Raw genomic sequence first — 24,656 nt, 5'->3', positions numbered from 1 at the left:
TATCGAATTTCGTCAAAAATTAAATGACGTTCATACAAAAAATCATTCTTCCCTATTATTGTTATGAATTCAACTGTATACCATATCTGCGCCTGAAATGACGTTATAATGCTTTAGTTTTGTTTTTTGCTGTGTACAGTATCTTCAATGTAATAAACTTTTACGAGTTCAAGTCAGGTGTGGAGGCGTGCAGCTAGTTGCGAACATAAACCGGAGTTCAAATGGGTTTCCAGTAGTAAAAACTAACCTTGGCGGGTAAAAGCTCCCATCACGAACGTCAGTTTCGTTCTTGCAACTTTTTCATGTGGAAATATACCGTTTTTTGTGTTTGCCATTTAAGAAATGGTAGTTCCAGGAACATATTCTGTATAAAGAGGCTATGAAGGTTTCTTCTTAATGAATCAAGTTATTTGATTCGATTCAATGTTTTAGTCGAACAAAACGCTAACAAACGCTGCTCGTCTCTAAAATTCCTATTTTCAAGATTATCAGTCGTCACCAGTCAGTCACCAGTCGCCGTGTGGCCTCCATACCCCGTGTGCGTATGCAGGTTCCTGCATAATATTCACACAATTTTCACAAATTGTTATTTTGTTGGCAAAAAAGATGAAACTGATGCAATGAAGGATTGTACGACATTTCCCAGAAACCCATTCTCCAGAATGCCACTCCCCAGAATAGGACATTCTCCAGAAGAAAAAAAAAATGAAAGATATTTGGGCTCTTAAAATCCAGGTAAATGGTAAAAAGTAAATAGTGAATACAATTAAGTGGAAATTTTGGGGAAAACCAAATGTTAGTTTCATAGGTAAAACATCTTTGTATTTTTAAGGACAAGACTTCCTGTTTGTTGCAGACTTTTAATTATTAAATGGAGGATCATTAAATCAATAAAACAAATTCATCAAATACAGCGCCAACTATGGTCAGAAATGTAATTAGAACCGTTTGGACAATTTTTATATATTCTCCTTGCAAACTTTAAGCTTTAAGGTGAAACATCTCGGAATGCAAAGATGGCCGGCACAATGGCCGACTTCTCCACCTACTCACGTTTTTAAAGGCACAAAACTGGAGGAATAGTTTGCAAATGTTCCTGATCTTCTTATTTTAAGCTTTCTGCTAGTGCACAAAGCCAAAATAAAAAGTGCACTGTTGTGGGATGCTTTTTTCGCGAGATTTGTGCCTTTGAAGTTTTAGTGCAATCTTAAAAGTTGATTCCAAACTGTTTCACCTTAACCTACTTGGAGTTAATGGATGCTGCTCAAATTTTCACGGCAGTAGTTTGCTGTAAAATGAAATTATCAAAGTCAAGCGAAATTTTGTAGTGTATTTTTGTTTCACTATTCTTAATAATCACGAAGACAATAAACCTAAGAAGAACAGCCAATGTTCAAAAGAAAGGAGAATATGCTATGAAAGCAAATAACAAAAAAACAATTTCCATCAATTTATGTTTTAAAGAATATTAAACTAATACAATTCACATTTTATAAATACAATTCGAAAGAACAGCCAATTTTAAAAGAAGAATGAATAACTATGAATACAATACAAATAATTACGGAATAGCTTGGGTCAAGTTTGATCATAAAACATAGTATGACATATGTAAGAGCAGCTTTTGTTTTGTTTAAGCTAACTGTCTTGCTATTTTTCCCCGAATGACGGTTCCCTGTATGTCGTTTCCCCGAACGCCTACCCCGTTTTCCCAAATAGCCCAGTGACCCGAAAAGTTTTTTACCTCTCATAATTGTCATAACTTTCTGTGTTTCAAGGTGGTGAACGAACCGGTCATCTAATATGCACCCTACTTTACTTGATTGGCAATTCTCAAGAGTTTCACCGTCCTCTGCATTTTTGGCAAGATTTAACAGTCTAGAATGATCTTAATATCTTATAATCTTATAACCTTCTTTTGATTGCTTATCATTCTTGCTAGGTAAGCACCCAGTCCCTAAAGTCAAGTCTCATGATCAAAAACGAGTGCATAGTAAGGAAAAAGAACAAAAAGAGCCATTCGAATCTTCTGATGCGGTTTTGGAGGATAGCCCGATCTAGAAAATGTGAAAAAATAAATAGTAATTGAAAATCTAGGTAGAATAATTAATAATTGAATTTGTCGATAGAATAGCTAATAAATAGCCATGAATTGTAATGTTAATCTTAAATTAATCGGACACGAATGCACCACTCTGGTGTAAAGTTTCGATAATAAACAAACAAACAAACCTAAAGTCTATACTGTTACTTGTTTATTTTCTTCCTGGACCGACCGGGAATCGAACCCAGACACCTTCAGCATGGCTTTGCTTTGTAGCCGCGGACTCTAACCACTCGGCTAAGGAAGGCCCCTTGTTTATACTGCATTGTTTTTCTAGGAAACGGGTCATTCGGGGAAATGGCTTTCGGTGAAATGGGCCATTGGGAGAGCTGGCATTCAAGGAATTGACTTTCGGGGAAAAGTAACACAATTATGTTAAACAGCTTTTAAACAGTATTTTCCCCTTAAGATTTTGGTCGGGTCTGGCCATGAATCACGTAGTCATTTATTTTGGATTTTCAAGATAAACTCATTCCCCTTGCGTGATCTTTTGTCCATACAAACGTTTTGAAATGAATATGGGCCGTAGTCTTTGGCCAAAACCTTCCAACCTCCATATATGACCAAAAAGTGTTTGGTTTGCCTGAGACAAAGGAAGCAAACACTCGCCTTTTAAAAGGTTTTCTGGACTCAACTTGTATTCGCTTGAGATCCATAATAATGATTTTGGTTAATTGACGTCGGTTTCTAGGATTTGAGGCGTCTAGTAATTCAAGTCAATAAGGTAAGGTAAGTACTTTTTTTAACGACATAAGACTAAATAAAACCAAATTTCTTTCTTTCTGTTCTTTAAAAATGTATAAAAACGATTCTGGGGAGTGTCCTATTCTGGAGAATGGTTTTCTGGGGGAATGTCCCATTTTAGGGAACGTCATTCTGGGGAATGTCATCCTGGGAAAGGTCCTACAACCCAATGAAGTAGTTTTTGTCACAATGCATTTTGAAAAACTTAGTTTATGAAGTCAAAATCATGTACATTCTGTCCAAAAATAAGATTTTTTAACACTTTCACTAAAAACGACAAAATTTCACATGTTTTTATTTTATTTTTTTTATAATTTCAACAAGTTTTCGCTGTAGATACTACTAGTAAGATATATTTCATCGTATGAGTCGTGAGATTTGATGCAAATTAGAATTTTTTATTGTGTTTTTGTCGAAACACAAATGCACGGCGAATGGAACTTTTTTTTAATATGTATGGTTCCCTTTACCGTTCATTATTGTAGAAGCCTTTAAATTATTGGGAAATATTGGTATTATTGTTAGTGACTATATATTTAGTTTTTGAGCGCATATGTAATGGTTTAGACAATACAGTGAAACCTCTATAATGATTTTAATAAAAAAAATAATGACCCAACAACGTGTTTTCAAGATACGAAATTCAATCAAGGCGACATTTGTAAACGCAATTTTTGAGTAATTTTTTGTAATGCATCACTAATTTCAGATTTTTCCCTGCATTATGGTATAATTGCACGCTTCGTAGTGGTATTCTAGTTTGTTTTAAATCATTAAAAAACGTTTTTTAAGGTGCATATTTTTATTAAATACATAATGAATGGTAGCTTGACGGATAACTGTGGAAGTGCTTGTATAACATTCAGCTGAGATATAGATTTTCACGATTGGGACGTAATGCCATAATAAAGAAGTATTTCTATTGAAGTACATGCTATTGCCATACTTAGGAGAATTTGACCGACCATAAGTCCTCGTGATAAAGCCAATCATGGACATGTGCAAGTTCCTTGGTATATATTCATATTATTGCTTTCTCATATTTCTCGCTAACTTCATCAACATTTATTTTCAAAATGAAGCACTCAATCAACTAAAATGTACGCAGTGCTATAGCATTAGCCACGATGTATCATTTGTCCTGAATTCAAACAGAAATTTCAATATGAATAGTAACATTACTAAACAATGTTGCCTCTGCCTCTAAGTACAGTGTTCCCAATTTGAACTAGATCCACGTTTCGTAGCATCAACACTGAAACACTTGAAATCTAGGTTCGCAACGTTTTTGCTTGCTCGACTCACCATGAAGAGCTATGATTACGCATTCTTTTCCAACAGACCAGCAACGCAGGCATCGTTCGTTCGATTGATTGATACATCGCGCGGTTGCATCCCCAAAGCTCTCGCGGCACGATTGAACAAACCCCAAAGTGGAACACCGCAAACACCAACCTGGCCAAAGATTACGGTCGGAAATCGGAAGACGGGCGCTAACAAGCAAAACAACAGCCAAGTACCACCGTACTGTTCAATAAACAAATCATTTGCACAGTGGGCAAAAATTAGACCAAAACTGCAACTTTGAGAAACCGCTGGTTTATTATTAATCACGAAGAATCGATTGGTAACAGTCTCGTCTTGGCTTCGCTCATTTTCCAGACTATTGTTTCTTATATAAGTTGTAGTTGACCGATGGCAATAGTTATGAACTACATCAAACATAGATGACAACATGCAAAATTGTGTAAAATTTTCGATTTTCCATGTATTTTAGTTATGTGGAGTAATATGGGGCATTGCCGTATGAAAAGAAAATAGAGAAAATAATATCTATTTCATAGAAAATATTTTTTTACTGAAGATAAGCGGAAATAGTCTAAATATCTTTGAAAGGTATGAAAAAGTCTGCGCAGGACGAGACCATTAACAATCAATTCCTAGTGATTTTTTACACCGAATAAGGCATACGATCACGTTTCAAATCAGTGGCTTCTCAAAGCTGCGATTTTTAGTCCGCTTTGGCCTACTGTGCATTGGTTTCCCAAACGATCCTTTCATTGGATAATTTCCATGCATAATACCCGCGGTAAGGCGATGGATGGGCCACAATCAGGTCTTTTTAAAAGGCTCTTAATTGTTGTGTTTAAAGCCATGCTGAGCACCTTGCCGACCCGGGTGTAGCCATATTTCCAATGTTTGGTTGTAACGCTTCGGCTATAATTAGCGCTATAATGTACGCCGTTGTGGCCAACGGCCTGGAAACAATCTGCCTTACGTTCATCATACATTTGCAGTTTTCACCTCGTTGTTTTCCTTGATTCCGAACAGCAACAGAGGTAGCAGAGTTGCTTAGTTTCGGTTGGAATTTGGCTCACTAGCCATATGCGCCCCTTCTGTTTATGAAGCATTGCGAGTATACATCGTCCGGTCCGTAGACAAACTTTCGTTATCGAAATTTGACCTCATATCTCGCAGTCCAGTTTTTGCTTTGTGCGATCTACGATGATGCTATGAATATGGTTTAATTTGTTATTGACGTTATGGTGGTTTTAGTAGGGATGCAACGTGAAAAGTACGATGTATTAGAGTTGTACATGTTTACAGTATAGTCTGCTACATTACTGGTACATTTAACAAAATCCACTCAACAAATCTGATCAACTAAAATAATAGTTACATCGCAGATTTTTTTTGTGTACATAAGGTACAACGGGGCAAGTTGGAACGGCTGGAGTAAGTTCTAATGGCAACATATCTTTTTCTTCTTCTTCTTCTTAGTGTTACGTCTTCACTGCAACAGACCCTGCTTCTCAGCTTAGTGTTCTTATGAGCACTTTCACAGTTATTAACTGACAGCTTTCTTTGCCAAAGTGACCATTTTCGCATTCATATATCGTGTGAAAGGAAGGCAATTTCCATAACGACAAGATTGTGAACCGAGTAGGAATCGAATCCAGACATGAAATAAACTTTTAGGGAAGAATAACCTGCTAACATTTATTCATATCATGTTCTAAACAATATATTTCATTTTGCCCCACTCGTTTCAACTTTCTCCGGTGTACTTTACTTATATTGATTAAAATTGTAATTTGTTAAATTGTAGTAATAGTTTGTTATTTTTTAACTGATCAGCATACCTAATGCTGATGAGAATAATGGTTTACCATTTTTACAATTACTGTTGTGCATAAATATTGAACACCAAGAATACCCAAAAAACAGTCTTGTTCCGGAATGTGTTTGCACTGTAATCTGTGCATCTGTTTAATCTTCAAAAATTTGCTTCCAATTTAATGAATGGCTTTCATGTGTCGTAAATTACACTCTTCAAAGCAAATCCGTTTTGACTGCGTTCAAAGCAAAGATGGTTAAAAGGAAAAAGATGACCGACTCTTTATTTTGCCATATATTTTGCAGACGACACGTTATTCAAGTAACACTACTGCCATCTGTTGAGTTAAAAGCGCGTAAACATTATATTCAGCTAAATCTAAATCATCGTGCAACCAAAAAATGAAAAGTGGGAGAAATCAAAACCACCACGCTTAAAAATTGTTACACAGAAGTGAATTCGACTCACATAACATCAGGGTTTTCTGGACCATCACAAAATTTGAGTATTTGTTATACATACTAAAACATGTTCATGCGCTAGTATTTTCTTTTTTTTCTCAAATTTTATGCCATTTTGAGATGATTGGCAAAATCAAACATCCCCGTTTGAGTTGCATACTTTTTTTCAAGCGTGAATGTCATAAACGAACACCTCAACATCTGGTGGTCACTAGGAGAACGTTGCATATTAGTTGGCTTTTGACTCACCAGAGCGGCGCTATTCATGTCGCCTAGAAAAAACGGGAGTCGGTTATCTTTTTCCTTCTAACCATCTTTGTTCAAAGGCTTCCCCAGTGCTTTCGCTCTATTCATCATATGGATCTGACGTATTTATCGATGTAAGCGGGTTAACGGTTCAAGGTTCCACACTGGCATGTAATATCATTAACATCAACATCATTATCTGTTCGACGTCATCGTCCAAAAGTAAAAATGGACCAGTGCGATGTTCAGGTTCGAGGTTCGACCAACAGAGGCAAATCGGATTCCATTTCCTAACTCCTCGCACTTGCTTATCAATAAATAAGTACGCATTTCCCGTTTGTTTTGGAATCAATGAGGTACACCTTACTAATCACCGAGATAATCGTTTTGATACACGGAATGCCGAATTTAGTAGTGGCTGATCCATGGCTTTTATGACGACATCCGCAAAGATAAGGATGAACAAAACGTGTGCAAAATTCCCAACTTTCCATTTTTGGTGCTTTTCGGACAACTTTATCTTATCAGTACAAACAAAGATTAGTCTAGTTTAAGACTGGGTTGAACGAGTGCACCCTGTGTTCATACCCCACTTTGATGATGCCGGGGGGTCGAGGAGTTGGTTCCAGAATGTCCGTAATAGGAAAAGGAGTATGAAATTGAGTAGAAGACCCAGCAAAGATAGCAAAGTATAACAAAGTGAACCGTTCAATTACTAAAAGCATGAAATTTATGTGAGAAATATTCTATTCTAAATTTTCAATTTCTGTTAAGCGATGAACAAATCTATGTATATTTATTATTTATGTAGTTATCATCTAAACAGATAACACTGAATCAACAACTTCACGGTTCGTGGCCACATCTCTCCATCCTCGGTTCTACCCCACGCATCACCGACCAAAAGAGACTCCCAGATATTTTCCTTCCTTACTAATCAAAAGCCTTTTCGTGGTGATTGTGGAAATGCAGAGGTATTCTCGGTCTCAAAAAGCAACAATCATTACACACTCATATTCCTCCCTCACCCCAACTGACTGTGAGGGCTTGGCCAGCGCCGTTATTGATCAATATTATTAGAACTGCTATAATGTGCTCTTCAAGAGTAAGCGGAAAGTCCTATCCCTCATTCATTTGGATCGAAATGCAATTCATACCTTATTCGATCAATTGGGAGTAGAAACCATTTGCATGTACAAGTCAGTCTATGCCAGTATTTCCCAAACTGTTTTGAATTTCGCCCCCTTTAGTTCAATATATTTTACAATCGCCCCCTGATATGTAATTTATATTTTTGTATTAAATAACATTATACTTTGTACAGATTCTTATCTACATCTTATCATAAGTGCACCAAAATTTGATCAAGGCATCAAATTTTTGTCTGTTTTTAGACAGGCTAGGCTAGATATTATGGTCGTGTATAAATATTTCGAGGAATCCATAGATTTCGATGTTAATTTGATAAAAATGAATCAAATTGTAGAGCAGAGTGTCGACTACCTGGAAAAAGTCTGGGAATGTCAGGGAATTCAATTGTGAATCAGGAAAGTCAGGGAATTTTATTAGAGATCAGGGAAAAATTATCAACAATATACTACAACATCAAACTAGTTGATTGTCTACATTGTAATCGATTAGGCCAACACAGCAATACAATAATCGTTATGTTAACATTGAATACGATTTTTGCGCGAAATAAGTAAACCAATCGTTCAATATAGCAGCTTATCATTGACAAAACGCTCATATTCAAACAAGAGTAAACTCTACTACCTATACTTAGCCTCAGCATTTATTTTTTGTGGAACAAAAAACATCAACAGTGCTCTCCGAACAATTTCTTCGACGTTAGCGTAAATTGCTTTAAAAAAAAACTAAGTGCTGTAGATCAACGCATTACCTAATTTTGTACGTTTTGCTCTAAATCTTGAGAAAAAAAGAAGATTACTCCATCCAATCGTGCCAATCTTCACAAGTTTGCTAGAAATGTAGAAGTAAAACTGGTAAAACGATACACAGAGAAAAATAAACGAGATTTCTTGTATTTAGGTGAAGATACATCAATATCGTATGTCAAATTTTCAAATGCTCCTGAAAATTTAGGGTGTAAGCATTTTAAAAAATATCATTAACTATAACTTCATATTTCCTAATTTATTGAAAATTGCTGAATTAGGGTTCAAGCGTTACTTCAGGATATAATCAGGAAATTTTCCACAGATTCGAAAGAGTCGTCTAAAGATGCCTCGTAAAATTCCTTTCTGGGTAATTTCTAAAAAGAAAAGCTTTTACTCGAATGATATTTTTACTAATCCACTCAACTAATTCAATGGATCGAGAGCAAAAATTCTAGAAATTGGCTTCAAATAATCTCCTCGAAAATTTATTTAAATTTTATGAGAGTTCTTGGAGGTATTTATATAAGATCTTGAAGGAGTTCCTTAGAGCATTGCTGGAGGTACGACAAAAGCAAAAAAACACATAAGAAAACATTTCCTTCCTTCGTTAATGAGCTTTTCAGTTCTAGGCTGGTTTTTCATATGATAAAACTTATTATAAATCCATTAATTAATCCCTGAATGGTTTAAGAATCTTTAGATAAATTCCTCAGAGAAGAAAACCCAGTCGAAATTCATATCGGAATCATAAAATATTAACTAGAATGATTTGTCTGTAACGAATAATTGTGAAGTGTTCCTGAAATATTCTCAGGAACTCCGAATGCCATTTTGGTAGAAATTCAAGGCGAAATGGCTGAAAAAATTGAGGCGCCCAAACGCAAATGGACGTTTCGGTCGGTTTTGAGTAAAATATACTTAAAAATTATCTTGTGTATAAGGTTTCCAACGGTATTTTAGGTGCTTTTTCGTCCAACAAAAAAAATCAAGAGAAAAGGAGCCTCTGAAATAAATCTTAGAAAAGCTCCTGGAGAAGTTATTGAAGAAAGGTCTGGAATAAAAATAAAAATATGCTTGAGAATTTTAAAAGAAATATCTTAAGAAATCTCTGTTGAATTTTTTGAACCAGTTCTCTTAGATTCAGTAATGTCTGAAATTTTAGCGTGAAAAATGCTCAACAAAATATGTATGACAACATGAGTAAAGTAAAGTTTTTGCTCAGTTTATTCATACGGCCTATAACTTTGGTCATTGCAAATAGTTGAATATGTATCTTCAAAAATCGTACTTATTTCGATTCAAATTAATCACTTCAATTCAGTGGTCCGGATTTTTCCCTTAAAACGACTGGATGGTCAGGAAAAGTCAGGAAATTTTATTTTAGAAATTGAGTCGACACCCTGAAAAAGTTCAAATACTACAGGAAATAATGAAAATATCTTGTTCTTATGAATACATAAAGTACGTTTTGTTTAAATCAATATGAAACACTTGGTCTGGTCTAGATGCGTCGTAAAATATGCTACTTGCATACCCATAAAAGTTTCCATTCCATGACTGTATTTAACTATCATATTCATTAACTTTCCAGTATCAGCAAATCTATTGTTTTGTTATTTTCTATCATCTTGAAAACTGTCCGAAATATCTTTACAAATTACGATAATAGATAATTATCATAATGAACAGCTGGCTATGCATTTCATATAAAAAACTATTCTGCATTCATTACTGGACTCTAAATCAGTTTTCACTCAAATGCGGGCATCGATACACTTTTGTTTCAGTTCTTGCTTTTCAAATCTTGTCTAGATTTGCTAATGTTTAATTTTATATCTGTTGTTGAAGTAAGTTTCAAGAATTTTAGAATAACGTTTGACGATCCTGATGACACATTTTCATCCTTTCCAATACTTGAAAGAAATATATTAAAATCCAAAATATTTTACCATTGTTATTTCACTGCAACATAACGTGAAAAAGAGTGTGTGTGTGTTTTTTTTTAACTCAGGAGCACTCAGATTTTTTCTCCCTTTCTTCAGAAATTTCAAAATCAGTGGTGTCGATAAAATTATGCATTAAAACTGAACACCAAGAATAAATGCATTAGCTGCGTAATCCTAAAATTGTTCTAAAGAAAAGCCATCATAACATTTTTAACGATTTACTATTTACTATTTAAAATTCGTTTAAAAACTAAACGCGTTACATTTTGCATTTGACATTGTCATAAGAGTATAATCTTCCATTAAAATGAGTGTCTTCTACAAATGTCGTTGCTCTCAATTTCATTCATACTAAGGGAAAGGTTTAGGGACAAAATGTCGAAAGCCAAAACCTCGAATGCCAAAACGTCGAATCCCAAAACGTCGAAAGGGACAAAACGTCGAAAGCAGTTATTTTTCTAACGAAGGTTTTTGGATAACTAGTGTTGCTAAGGAAAAAACGGTTGCGATGCAGACGGCATTGGAAACAGCAAAATTCACAATTTTCATCACAGTAAGCATAGCACAAATTTTTAGAAAAATGTCACTCTTACATCCATTTTAGACGAGACAAGAAGCACATTGTGAAGCTAATTTAATTTGAAGTCTTGGATATGCAGAAGAGGTCAAACCAGTCAACCAAGATGTTGGGAGTGTAGGTTCGTGGGTTGAGTTGTACGCATTCCGCAGATCCTCTCGTTGTGTGAATAATCGTGTGCCTTTTATTTTCCAATAACAATCCTTTTCCAACTCTTCCTCTAGCCTTTTCCTTCCGATAACGGTTGGATCCAATTAAACCACATTTTTTCTTAGTGAAACAACGCACGCAAATCTTGCCTTCTTCATTGCATGTCTATCGATTGGATTCTTACTGACAAATCTATTACTGTTATACAAACTAATCAGTTTCGTCTACCTTCGAATTCCGTATAGGTGACATTATGCGATTGATAGTATAGTGTTTGTAGTTCATGTTATTTAGCCTATATATTTATGTATAACTGTTAGTATAAGGTGGGATGCTATTTCCTAACATGATTTCAATAATCTAATTTCATTTTCATGTTTAACTTTTTTAATGTGAAGTAAACTAACTACTAACAACAAACACAGAATTTAGAACAATTAGTAAATTCTTTAATAGCTTAGCTTAGCTTAGCTTAGACTGACTACACATATCAATGGTTGGTATTCCGTGATTGACCGAAGTCAGTGAAAATGCACAAAGAATCAACTAGAAGATCGGCTGGGATTGGCCATAATCTTCTTCAGTGTGCATAATTCAGTGCCTCTATTTATACATGGTCAATAACGGCGCCGGCCACGTCCTTGCAGTCAGGTGGGATTGGGGGAAGGAATGTTAGTATGTAACCTTTGCTATTTGGAGACCGTGTTTGCCTCTGCATCTCCACAAAGGTTACTGGGAGGGATGTTTGTTAATGGGGAGGATCGTTGGGTCACAGGATTCACTTTGATAAGCGATTAGACCATGATAAATAATTATTGGTGAGATATAATGCTTATATGTAAATATAATATTTTCATTTGATATGAACAATATCTATGTAGAGAAAAATTATGCCGACACTTGACGTGACAAACCTTACAAAGTTTGTTGAATAAAATGAACCTCTCGCAAGTCTACACTCGTAGTATCGAACCATTCGAAGTTTTTTTTTAAATACAAAAATGAAGGTAAAAGGAAAAAGGTGTTTTGAAAAAATAATTATTCTTAAATAATTTATAAATCAGAGTTTATATCGACACTCACAGTGACGAACCTTTCATAGTTTGTTGAAAAATCATATTTACGTCTCACCTTTGTAACGATTAAAGGTGCAGTCATACATATTTTATAGAATAGAAATAGTAGCATGGAACGAGCTCACCAATTGATCCGTCATCTTTGAGCAGCAACAATCCACTTTCAGCTTCACTCGTTTGCTCGGCTATATAAAAGCACTCAGAGAAAATAGGCACGCGACCCGAGAGAGAAAACAACTGACGACTGCTCGGGCTTTCTTGACGCACTGCCTAGGAGCAAGCGTCAACGTCGAAAGATCAAAAAGAACTAATCGAACGCGGCACTTTTTCACTTTACTCGATCGATGCGCGACATGTTTGATCCTGCCCTCATCGCCGGCCCCCGGAGGAGCAAGCGTCAAGGTCGAAGGATCAAACACAACTCTGAACAATTAGTAAATTCTGTATTCTTTAAAAACTTAGTCATTCTTTTGTCCAATAAGTATAGTTAAATCGATAATCTTTTCAGAAACTGATTTTTATTTGCCAAAACATGATTATCTTTTCTGAAACTTAAAGATCACATATGGATCTTATCACATCAGGATCTTATGCAAGTTTCCTATATGAAGTATTGAATTTAGTTTAGACATTGTTTTTGTTGTCGAGAACTTATACAGTTTTATAATCTATGCGATAGTGAGATAGTACCAAAACAGATAGAACAATACAAGTATCAATAGATAAGGTAATGAAAACCCAGTAGGATACAATAAATTTCAACTATGGTCAATTGATATTTTTATTTCAAAAGACGCTCTTCACATTCTCCATTAAATGTTTGACTAAAATTAACACTTTGATGGAGACTCCATTAATTGTTTTGTAAACTAACGATTCAAACATTATCTTAAACAATTTCGACAAGTTTTGACTATTGTCAATTTGACTATTTTATATACCTTCACGGTAATATCATTGGAAAAACATATTTTTCTCTGCCTTGACTGTTCAAAACATTGTTAAATATTTGCATTTCACGTTACGATTTTCTTCATATCTCTTGGGTTAATGCCATATAGATCGACAATTTGTCAGACATTCGTTTTTTCTTTCCCATATTTCGTCCCTCCGATGTTTTTTTCCTTTCGACGTTTTGGCATTCGACATTTTGTCTTTCGACGTTTTGTCCTTTCGACGTTTTGGAATTCGACATTTTGTCTTTCGACATTTTGTCTTTCGACATTTTGTCTTTCGACGTTTTGTCACCCAACCTAGGGGAGAAGCACTAATTTTCGACCTACAAGAAACCTTTGCCAATTTTCATATAAAGTAGTTCAAAATCGTATGAATGGGTTGAAAATTAGTGCTTTTCCCTAGAACTTCTGCTCCTTTTCTGGCTTTTTCGTCCCCAAATTCAGTTGTATAAAATTTTGCCCCCTTTGGCTTGAAAATCGGTTGGGTGACAAAACGTCGAAAGGACAAAACGTCAAACGGACAAAACGTCGAAAGGACAAAATGTCGAAAGGCAAAATGTCGAAAGACAAAATGTCGAATGCCAAAACGTCGAAGGAATAAAACGTCGGAAAAAAGAGATATTCGAATGTCTGACAAAACAATGACCGATTCGATTAATAGGAATAATAAAGAAAACTTGTCGGAATTGTTTTTAGATTTGTTTTTTTTTTATTTTTTAGGCATAAAACAATTATTGGCGTCCCTTGCCAAAGAGCTAATTTTAGTCAAACATTGAAATGAGGATGCAGGAGGCATGTTTTGAAGTAAAACTATTAATTAATACTAATTATATTTTTATTGAATCTTACCAAATTCGGTTTTGCTTATCTTATCGATTGGTGCTTGTATGATTCTTACTACTTGGTATTATCTTACTATCGTGAAAACACTAAAGCTATAAAAATTTCTACACAAACAAGTAATGTATAGGAATCAATTCAATAGTACAAACCGTTGTGCTTCGAATTGCCGGACGCTACAAAAGCCGTAGAGTAAGGTGGGGCAAAAGTTCGACCTTAGTGGTATAATCAAAGTTTCCAGGAAAATAATAGCAAATGAAACAAAACAAATACCATACAGCGAACCTTCAACATATTGGCTATAACTTTGCTGAATAAACTTGTGTCAAAATATTTACCCATTTTCAGTTATAACCGTTTCAAAATTGATTGTCTTATTCGAACTTTTGCCCCACCGGTGGGGCAAGAGTTCGAATCTAGTGTGGGGCAGAAGTTCGCTGTCGAAAACACAAAATTTCGATCCTTTTATGACAAGCATACTTTACACCAGCCGTAAACTTATGTTTGCCGAAAAATACACACTAAATTTTCATTAAAAAATGCCCAAAACAGGGTTAGTTGTAATACACCCAAAAAATAGCAGTTTTTCGCAAAACTAAGTGAAAATGTAAAATTTTTGTGACATTTTTCGCACGATCAGGCAAATTTCGCTAAATTTGAAGATAATATGTAGATTTCAGGAAATTTGAAAAATTTTCCGTGGGTTTATACATGGGTCGAACTTTTGCCCCGCAGATTCGAACTTTTGCCCCGCTGTGGGCCAAAAATTGATTCCAACTATTTATGGAAAAACTAATACACGTCAAAGCATCCTTATGATAGGCCTAGAAACGCCCTTACATAAAATATTGAAAAATATTTTATCTTCATTTCGTTCCATTCATCGAAAGTTTGACCAAATATTACAATATTTAAGTCGAAAAACAACAAATAGCCATAACTTTTCCAAATCTCAATCGATTTTTATGATATTTGGAGTGAAAGTCTCTTACTTGAATAGCATTCGAATCACCATGACATTTCTAAGTTTTGATTTGATTTGAGCTAGAAATCCCAAAAAGAAACTCTTGCCCCACTCGAACTTTTGCCCCACTAGTAGAGTAAACAGTGGCATTTTTCATGGTGTTTTGAACTTAAATCCAGTTTTTCGCTTAATTTCATAAATTGATTTTTGTTGAAAATTATGCTAAAAACTACAAAATTGGTTATAAAATAACAAAGTTAAGACGACTTTACTGAAGGTCATATTTTATAACTTTATAATTCACTTTCAAGCCGCTTGGCTCAAACTTTGAGGTTTCTCATTTTATGTGATTTGAGAACTTTCGAAAAATAAGCCGCACTCTACTGTGTAGCCTTCTACATTCTTCATACATGAAAGTTGTTGAAATGATAATTCCATAGGGGCGTAATTTTAGTGGATTTTGAGTTACGAATACTGAAACATTTTCCAAGAATTACAATCGTATTTTTACGTGACTTTTTCCATGTAGGGAGTCGATGCCGGTTATGGACCCTTTGCGTATTATGGACCCCCTACAGAAAAACATAAAATTAACACTCAAAGCAACTTTATTCCTATAAAAATCCACCGGGGGAACTTCGATTACATTGTATGTCAGAAGTTTCAGGCAAAATATTTGGTTTGAGACGCATAAATACAGATATTTGAACAGTTTTGTAAATGAAACCACGCAAGAGGGTCCATAATACGCATTTCCAGGTGGGTCCATAATAGGCAGCGAGCCGGATTACATGGGAATCAAATGGAGAGTCCATAATACGCAACGTCAAATTTGTAAACAATCCTATTATGGACCCTGGGAGGGTCCATAATAGGCATTCGGACAACAGTTTTTCAAATGCATATTTCGCTGGAAAAATCGAATGATTTTGTATGTTTCATAGACGTACTATGAAGTAAAGACATTGAAATTGTTGTTAGACTCCACAAAACGTATATGCGTCTGAGATATAATTGCGGAAAAGCGTCTAGAATGAATTTAAGCTACTAAGGGGTCCATTACTAGCATCGAAACCCTATCTGGAAAATCAACATGATTCGAAGAAGAATAACTTGGGGGCCACATAAAATTTGCATGGAATCAGAAAATGGTGAAAAAACTGCGAATTCGTTCTTAAAGAACTAACTCCATAGGCTCAAACGAGTGCGGTTCTCATTTTTTTTCTCTCGTCAGAATGGGATGTAAGATTGACATTTTTCTGAGTTTTTGACGTTACTTTGAGTTACTTTGACGAAATTTGTAATTTTTTTTTATTTCCTGTGAGCCTGCGACATCCGCTTCGCAACCATTTTTTTCCTTTGCAACGCTGGTTCAAAAAACCTTCGCTAGAAAAATGACTGATTTCGACGTTTTGTCCCTTTCGAGGTTTTGGCTTTCGACGTTTTGTCTTTCGATATGTTGTTCCTAAACCTGAAAATCGCCCCAGGTGAGTGAATTCGACCAATTTGGACATCACTGAATTACAGGATAATGCGACTCTTATTGTGTATACCTGTAGAATATTGATTCGTGCAAAAGTGTTTAAAAAACTTTGTTTTAGATTTGAAAAAAAAATGAGTTTGAACTGATTTGATGCAATCGCACACTTCAAAATCACGTTTCCGCTATCATGAATGTTACATAAAGTACCTAAAATCAAGTGTCGGATAATATACGCTAAAAATATTAATCTCAATTCATTATCTGGAGTTTTACAGAGAAGAATTATACTTTGATTTTAACACTACACGCTTCCGAAATTATTCTTCGAGAAATTCAGAAATTCTACAGTTATGGTACAACATGTTTGCTGTTTTTTTTCGCCATCTCCAAGCGATACATGTTTAATAGAATATGAAGCTTTGATAATAAAACTTTGAGCTTTTTAGCAGAATACCTTTAAGTAAATGAAAAGTGAATTAAATTCTATGCTATTCAATTCCACTGGTGTTGTAACCTTTGAAAGATACACGTTATTCGACCTCTACTGTAAGGCCGTCTTTAGTGTCGTGTATTAGTCTCGAAACATCTAGTACACGACGCTTAAGACGACCTTACAATGGTTTTATCCACTGATGCGATCATACGGGAGCGTGCGCCGCTCAAGTGTCACAACTCTCAGACCGAGTAGATTTAGTACACCGGTGGATTAGAGCATTAAGGTCAAAATTCACGTATCATCAAAGAACACAATCTATGGTCTAATCCACCGGTGTACTAAATTCACTCGGTCTGAAAATTGTGACACTTGAGCGGGGCACGCTTCTGTATGCTCCCCACGTGTTTCGGACCCGCTCAAGTGTCAAAATTCTTGAACCGAGTGAATTTAGTACGCCGGTGGATTAGACCATAGTGGAATTAAATGGTATAGTACTAAATTCGGTTTTAATTTTATTATAAAGCTGTAGTTTATTTGTATTTGGATTGTAAATAATTCTCATAATAATCATGTCAATTTCGAATAGACTGTATTCAATTTACAAATCGAAATATTCTTCGACAGAACATTCAATTAAAACAAGCAAATCTCAATCAATAAATTTCCATGAAAATAACGTTATTCAGAAAACACAAATCTAATAAGTTGGTCGATTACATCACTAAATTTTCAATAATAATTATTAAATATTTCCAACGCAAACTCTACAGCATTCCATCAACCAGTACTCAAAACATCGATTCGCGTTAATTAGTATAGCGTTGCTTACTCTAACCGTATTCTTCCCTTTCTTTGTCTCTCCACAGTTGCCGTCCCGACTCGCACTCAATTCTGCAAACAGAGAATGACGACTACCACGACAAAAGTATTCGTTTATCGTTTGGCCATAGATTAAGTCAGTCCCGTCCCGATCTCGTGTGGTGGTAACTCGAATAAAAAAAAATCATAAGATAGACGGATTTCCCGATGGTGGATTCGAAGACGCGAAACGAAAAATTCCCAGACTAGCGAAGGCGCGCGACATCATCTACTGTAATGTAACTCGATTAGACAACGATTCAGTAGTCTACGCCCAGTGAAGAAAACAGTGGAAGGTTTGGTACGCTGCCAGTTGGTGCCAGAGAATACAGTGGCCGTGCGACACGACACGAAGATGGATTGTGACCGAGCTGCAGTTCTTCGTCGTTGTCGCCGCCGCCGGTGAATCACCTGTAATTAGAAATTTTTCACGAAGAGATAAGAGAAGCTATGTTGTGATCCGATTTGTTTCTCGTTACACCTGCCGTATAATGATTGTGTGGGTGCAATTGACGAGAAGATGAAATAATAATTTCGCAAATTAGTGGCCTCGATTAATCATTAGGTAGTTCCAGCGGCAGTTGTCGAGTGGCGTAAGCAAAGTTGGAAAATTCGCCGAAGTGAATCCGAGACGAAGAAGATCCATTCTGCGGTTGTTTTGTGGAAAATAAAAAAATTCATTGCGAAGAAAAGGTGTGCCAACGAATTTGTGAGGGAGTGTTGCGTGCAAATTAGTTATTTTTTTTCCGAAAGGGCGAAAAAGCTGTGAAATAATTGCGCCAGAGTGAATGACACTGATAGGGCCCGGTGCCCCAGGAATGGCCTTTATGATGAAGAAGAAAAAGTACAAGTTTACGGTGGAGCTGCACCTGGAGGAGCTGGTGGAGGTGCCGTTTGTGAATGCGATGCTGTTTGCGAAGATACGGCTGCTGGACGGCGGATCCTTCCAGGAAATAAGCAATAGGTAGGTTGTAATAACCGGATCGTATGAGATAACAGCTTAATAAGAATGAGGTGTAATATTGCTAGGAAAAACATTTAGTCAACATTATTGAAACAGCTTATCTTATGATAAATTCAAAGCAATCAAAATTAGATAAATACGGTGCTTTCCCGAGTCTTGTAGAAATGTGCTCAGCTTCAAAATTAAGCCATAATCATGGTGCCCTGAGTTCCATCAAGGGAACCTTTTTTTGTAGCAAGCACGAAGATACTCTGGGGATCTCATTGATAATGATATACATATTTTGTATAGTATTTAACTACAGCTAGTAGCAAATCAACAAAAAAACTTCTAAAGCAAAACGTAACAGGGTGGTTTCTCTTTTCCTGAATAGTGAACATAATACTAAAATCCCCAACGGTGACTGTATAACTGTTATAATTTCGATTTGAATCTTTCAATAGGGAAAAGGTTTCTGATTTGATTGGTAGTCAGAGGCATCGTTCTGGGCAGTTGGAAGAGATTCTTGGAATGATTTCTGAACAAATGTTTTGCTGAGAACATTTATGAAGTAATGTATGAAGTTATTATACGCGAAAAAAACAAAGCAATATCTGGATGTACTTTTGTGGAAACCTTGTTTAATTTTTAAAGACCTTATTTTGTTATTCCTAAAAAAATTACCTACCTATCGGAAAACAACGCTGCGACTTTTGAGAAATTTAAAAATAGGTATTTCAAACATAAGATTACCAGTTTGTTTAAATTTCTAGCACTAAAGGTGAAACTAGATTACTTTTTCCAAGAAGTGCACGAAAGCCTGTCACTCGTACTTCGCATCATGACTAACTTTTGGTGAACTTATAGAGAGACAGTTTATGTTTAAGAGATCGTTGGAACATTTCTAGAAGGGTACATACAAATTGCTGGCAAGGTTCTAAGCTAGATGCTTGTTAGATTTTAATTTTAGTTCATGGCAACTTTTTAATCCCGAGATGAACTTGCCCAGGGCTAAAAATTTCGGTCATAAAGATAGAATAAAAAACTTTTTAATGAGATCTTTGCTAGAATTCTAACTGGATCGAACTGATAATTGACCAGTTTTTTTATAGTTCTTCCTGACTGATCACTGAAGTGGATTCTGCAAAAAATCCTTTGTTGATTTTGCTTGAAATTTTAAGTAGATTTGTAGATTTTGGCAAAAAGCTAAACTAAAAATACATTTAGAAAATTTCTTGGGAGGTGTGCTGAAATCATGGACAGATTAATTTAGTGTTCCGTTTGGCTGATTGTTAATAACACTGATTTTCGATAAAGCTTTGTCTGGGTTACTAGTAAGACTAGTCCTTAGTTTATGACAAAGTTCTTATGAAGTCCCTGACGAGATTTTGTATGGCTTTTTACAGATTCACAACGAATTCTTCCAATAATTCCCAACAATTTTCATGATAAGATTAATTCATGATGATGATTATGTAAAAAGCGAGGACCTTTAGGTAATCATGAAAAGTTTAGACGAGATTCTTAACCAAATCTTTTAAAGATGCTTAGAAGATGCAATCTTGTGTTTATGTCAAAAGTTGTAGCATTCTCTCACGGACATGCAAAACGCATTTTAGAGATTTTTTTCATAATTTCCATCAAAATCAGATTGACCCATTCCACATCTTCCATTTTTCTCATTTATTTTAATATTCAGCCATTGTATTGTGTTTATTCCCTCAAGCGCAGTCCCTTCATTCTAGCAATCTAGAAGTCGATGCGATCTGTTTCAGTTTCTTATGTAAGTTTACCTCTCTAACTCGATATTTTGATGGACAGTACAAAATATGCTCCGACAACTGGAGAATTTTACGAATTCAAATTTTAAGATTATAAGAATAGTAAAATAGAGGTTGACAATTTATTTCAGGGTGACAAAATTTATTATTTTTGCGGACTGTTCAAAAAGTTTAAGGTGATTATAGAACGAAGCCACACCTCCAGTTTTCAAGAGCACAAGACTTGAGAACCAAAGCACTCCGCGATGAAAATTTATCCCATTGGTTACCACCAGCAAGCAAGCAATTTGATTGATTTTCAACGCGAACTGTTCTCATATTCTCCAGTCTTGTGCTCTTGAAATTTCAAAGTTTGGCTTCGTTTTACAATCACCTTAAGTGAAGAAATTTATTTACATTGTATCATTTTTCACATTAAATTGACTATTTTAAATGTATTTTGACAAAATAATGAAAAGTTCAAAAATTGAAATATATTTGTTATGTAACTCGATATCTCTCTTACACGATATCAGAGGCGTCTGGTCAGCCTGTTCAACCTGTTCATTGAACAGGTAGACTATTTGAATCAAAATCGTACAACTAATTTGAAAAAGCAAATCAAATTCCACAAATCTTAAAATATCATGAGTGTGGGTTCATACGCAATACATAGAAAGTAGCATATCAATTGTCCCAATGCTGAGTTCAAGCACCATGTAAAAAGCTCGCTTGATATCCACAGCACGAGCGTGGTAGTTCACTAAAGACAGCAGCGCAAAAGTTGAAGAGACATGCCGTCGGAAAACGTATTGTGCGTTCAACCTGTTCAACTGCTGCTGTTGAACCAAATCCCATATAACTAAAGTCCCACATACATTCACAGCTTAGTACCGTTAAGTCACCAGTCACCGTGCGGCCTCCATTCACCGTGCACATATACAAATTCCTACAGAATATTCATACAATTTTCACAAATTATTTTTTTGTCGGCAAAATAAGATAAAACTGATGAAATGAAGTAGTTTTTGTCACAAAGCATTTTGAAAAACCTAGTTTATGTAGTAAAAATCATGTGAATTCTGTTTGATAATAAGATTTTTCAATACTCTTAGTAGAAACACCAAAAATTCACATTTTTCATTTTAACGATAGAGTATGATTTTTTTCAAAATTTCAACAAGTTTTCATTATGGATACTATTAGTAAGATGTATTTTATCGTATGAGCAATGAGATTTTATGAAAATTAGAATTTTATATTGTGTTTCAGTCGAAACCCAAATGCACGGTGAATGGATCCCTCTCAGTATGTATGGTTCCTATTACCGTGCATTAGTGTAAAAGGCATGAAATTATTCGGTAATATTAGATATATTGTTATATCGTCATTAAACTACTTCATATTTAGTTTTTGAGTGAATATGAAATGATTTAGACAATACGGTCAAACCTCCTATAACGATTTTAATGAAAAAATAATTATTTAGCCATTTTTTAAACTTTTTATGGATTTTATTGTAAATGAAGATTTGAACAGTCTTAAAAATGAGTGCGCTCACTATTAGCAACACAGTGGCTCCATCAACAACGTTTCTTCAAGAAACAAAATTAAATCATGGCGAAATCTATACGCACGGTGAATGGTGCACTAGTGTGCACGGTAAATGGTGACATAGAACGGTACGAGGCGACCTTAACATGATATTTTCAAACATAATTTTTGAGTAATTTTTAGTTATGCATCACTAGTTTTAGATATTTCCCTGAATTATTATATAATTGTACGCTACGTAGTAGTATTCTTATACGCTTCAAATTATTTGGAAAAATTATATAATTTTTTGAAGTGCAAATTTTTCTTAAATGCACGGTGAAATTAAAAACAATATTTTTCTTGTTGCACAGGTGTTTGATTTGAGCACACGACGCCTTCAATATCGAGTTATGAAAAGATGACTGTATTTAATCAAACTAATTTTAAAATATCAAGTCTTTCAAATTTGTCCATATTGTATGAAAAACAAAAATATTAGGTCGCATGCCATCCGTTGTTTTGATTTCCTGGGCAAAAATCTGGGAATTAGAAAACTGATTTTGAATGGACACGTTGTACATAATAATTATGTTATGTAAAATATAGTAGTTCTCCGCCAATACGTGGATTAAATCTAGTGTAATCCCTAGATGCTTCGAAGAAATCGAGTTTCTACACACTGTTTTCTCCAGAGATTTCTTCCGTAATACATGCTAAGATTCCATTGGGGATCTCTTCAAAAATTCCTCTAGATTCCTCAGCAGTTCTCCTTGGGATTACTCCGAGAAATTTTTCCTCGTTTTTTTTTTCAAAGGATGTTTGAAGAAGTTCCATCGGAAAATGCCTTAGCAGTCCAACGCTAATTCATGCAACAATTTTCGCTCGGATTGCTTCGAAAAACGTTACAGGGATTCTCTCTGAATTTTCTCTAGAACCTCTTAAGATTACTTCGGTTATTCTACCTCCGACCATCAAAATCTTATTCCAGAATTTTTAAAGTATTTTTTCTAAATTTTTTTCTGTAATTTTTCCGTCATAATCAACGGGATTTGTTTCCGCTAAGTGATGATTACATATATTTCGCCATGAGATCTACCAGGAATTATTACAAAAAAAGCGCATTCTGATGACAGTGACAGTCTTGCAGATTTTTCTTGTATTTTCCCCAGATTTTCGTCGAAGTTGTTCAACCCGACTCTTTCAAAGGTTATTGCTACAGGCTCTTCAAAACATTTCTAGAATAATTGTCTATGGACTCTACAACAATTCTGCTCTATATTATTAAGGCACTCTTTTGGTTGTTTCTTGTCGATAATTACTTCAAACTAGTGGTCCCTGAAAACTTGGTCTTGCCATCAAGTTGGATGTTTAGAAATTTTATGCACTCTCCTATAAACATTGACAGAAAAGTTTTCTCCCGTTTTCCCGAATATTTCGAAGACTTTTCGAAGCTTTTTTTCCACACGAACACATCAAAACCCTAGATGAATACAACATTGGAAGAATGGTACAAATCCGTTGAGCCCTTCAGATGCCATTTCGTGCCATACAAACACCATTCCATTTTTATTTATAGATAAGCAAGATAGATATATACATAGATATTACCTACAAAATCCTCCAAAACTTAATCGGAGATCTTCAGGGATTATTTAGGGATCACTACAAAAGCCCGTCTAGAAATTTTAACGTAGATTATTTTTAAATTTCCTTGAGCTCTTTTAAATTTCCTTGAGCTCTTAAATTTCCTTGAGCTCTCGGTTTTGTACTAGGAATTATTTAAAAAATATCTGAAAATTTACTTTGACAATTCTTTGAATGAAAATCTGAAAAAATAACATAATATATTTTTAGAAAGTTCGAGAGAATCTCCAAGGAAAATTGTAAGGGAATCTCAGAGGTTTTCTAGCAGTGGCTCCTGAAATTCCAGGAAATCCTCCAGAAATTGATTGCTTCGATTTTTCAAATGATCACTTCAAAGATTTCTGCGCTCTGATTTTGTATCTATCCAAATTTCTCAGGGATTTCTCAATAAATTCATCCAGGTATTCCTTAAGAAGTAGAAGTACCTCCAGATATTTTGCTAGGAATTTCTTCAGAAACTGGTCCAGGAGCTACTGCAGCAGACTCTTCCAAAAAGCAAAAAAATTTAATATAAGGCTTCTACCAGGATATGCTACCGCAATTATGGAAGTCACATCTCACTTTCGCTTTTTGAATTTATATTTGGGCAGAAAGCGTTCAAGGATTCCTACAGCATATTATCCATAAGTACGTTTGGTACATTTCCCTATAATAACTTCCTTAATTGATAAAGAGGCAGCAATTTGTCTAGAGACTTCCTCAAGGATTCAGAAGTTTGTTAGGAGATCCTTGCAATAGCTGATAAGATATTCTTCAAGAAGTTGTACTCACTGGTGGTTTTCTAACCTCCATTATACCCGTCCAATAAGTATTAATAATTGAATTTCTGCAATTAATATGAAATATGAATGTACCTCGGATTTTTTTCAGCTAGGCTTCAGTATTTGGGTTACATTTTCATAAAATATGCCAT

At 35.2% G+C, this 24,656-nt stretch overlaps 1 protein-coding gene across 6 annotated transcripts in view; it reads left to right on the top strand.

Moving 5' to 3' along the window:
* The window catches only part of LOC5566421, a 290,745-nt gene that overhangs the window by 71,199 nt on the left and 194,890 nt on the right, over window positions 1–24,656 (top strand). For all 6 annotated transcript variants that reach the window (XM_021844859.1, XM_021844861.1, XM_021844855.1 and 3 more), the window contains one exon: window positions 17,869–18,824. In XM_021844859.1, coding sequence (XP_021700551.1) covers window positions 18,649–18,824 — 176 coding nt within the window. In that variant the 5' untranslated portion in view covers window positions 17,869–18,648. The remainder of the gene's footprint in view (window positions 1–17,868; window positions 18,825–24,656) is intronic.

The sequence above is a fragment of the Aedes aegypti genome, chromosome 2 (assembly GCF_002204515.2).
Source record: "Aedes aegypti strain LVP_AGWG chromosome 2, AaegL5.0 Primary Assembly, whole genome shotgun sequence".
Classification (NCBI taxonomy): domain Eukaryota; kingdom Metazoa; phylum Arthropoda; class Insecta; order Diptera; family Culicidae; genus Aedes; species Aedes aegypti.
This window is presented reverse-complemented; position numbering and strand designations above follow the sequence as displayed.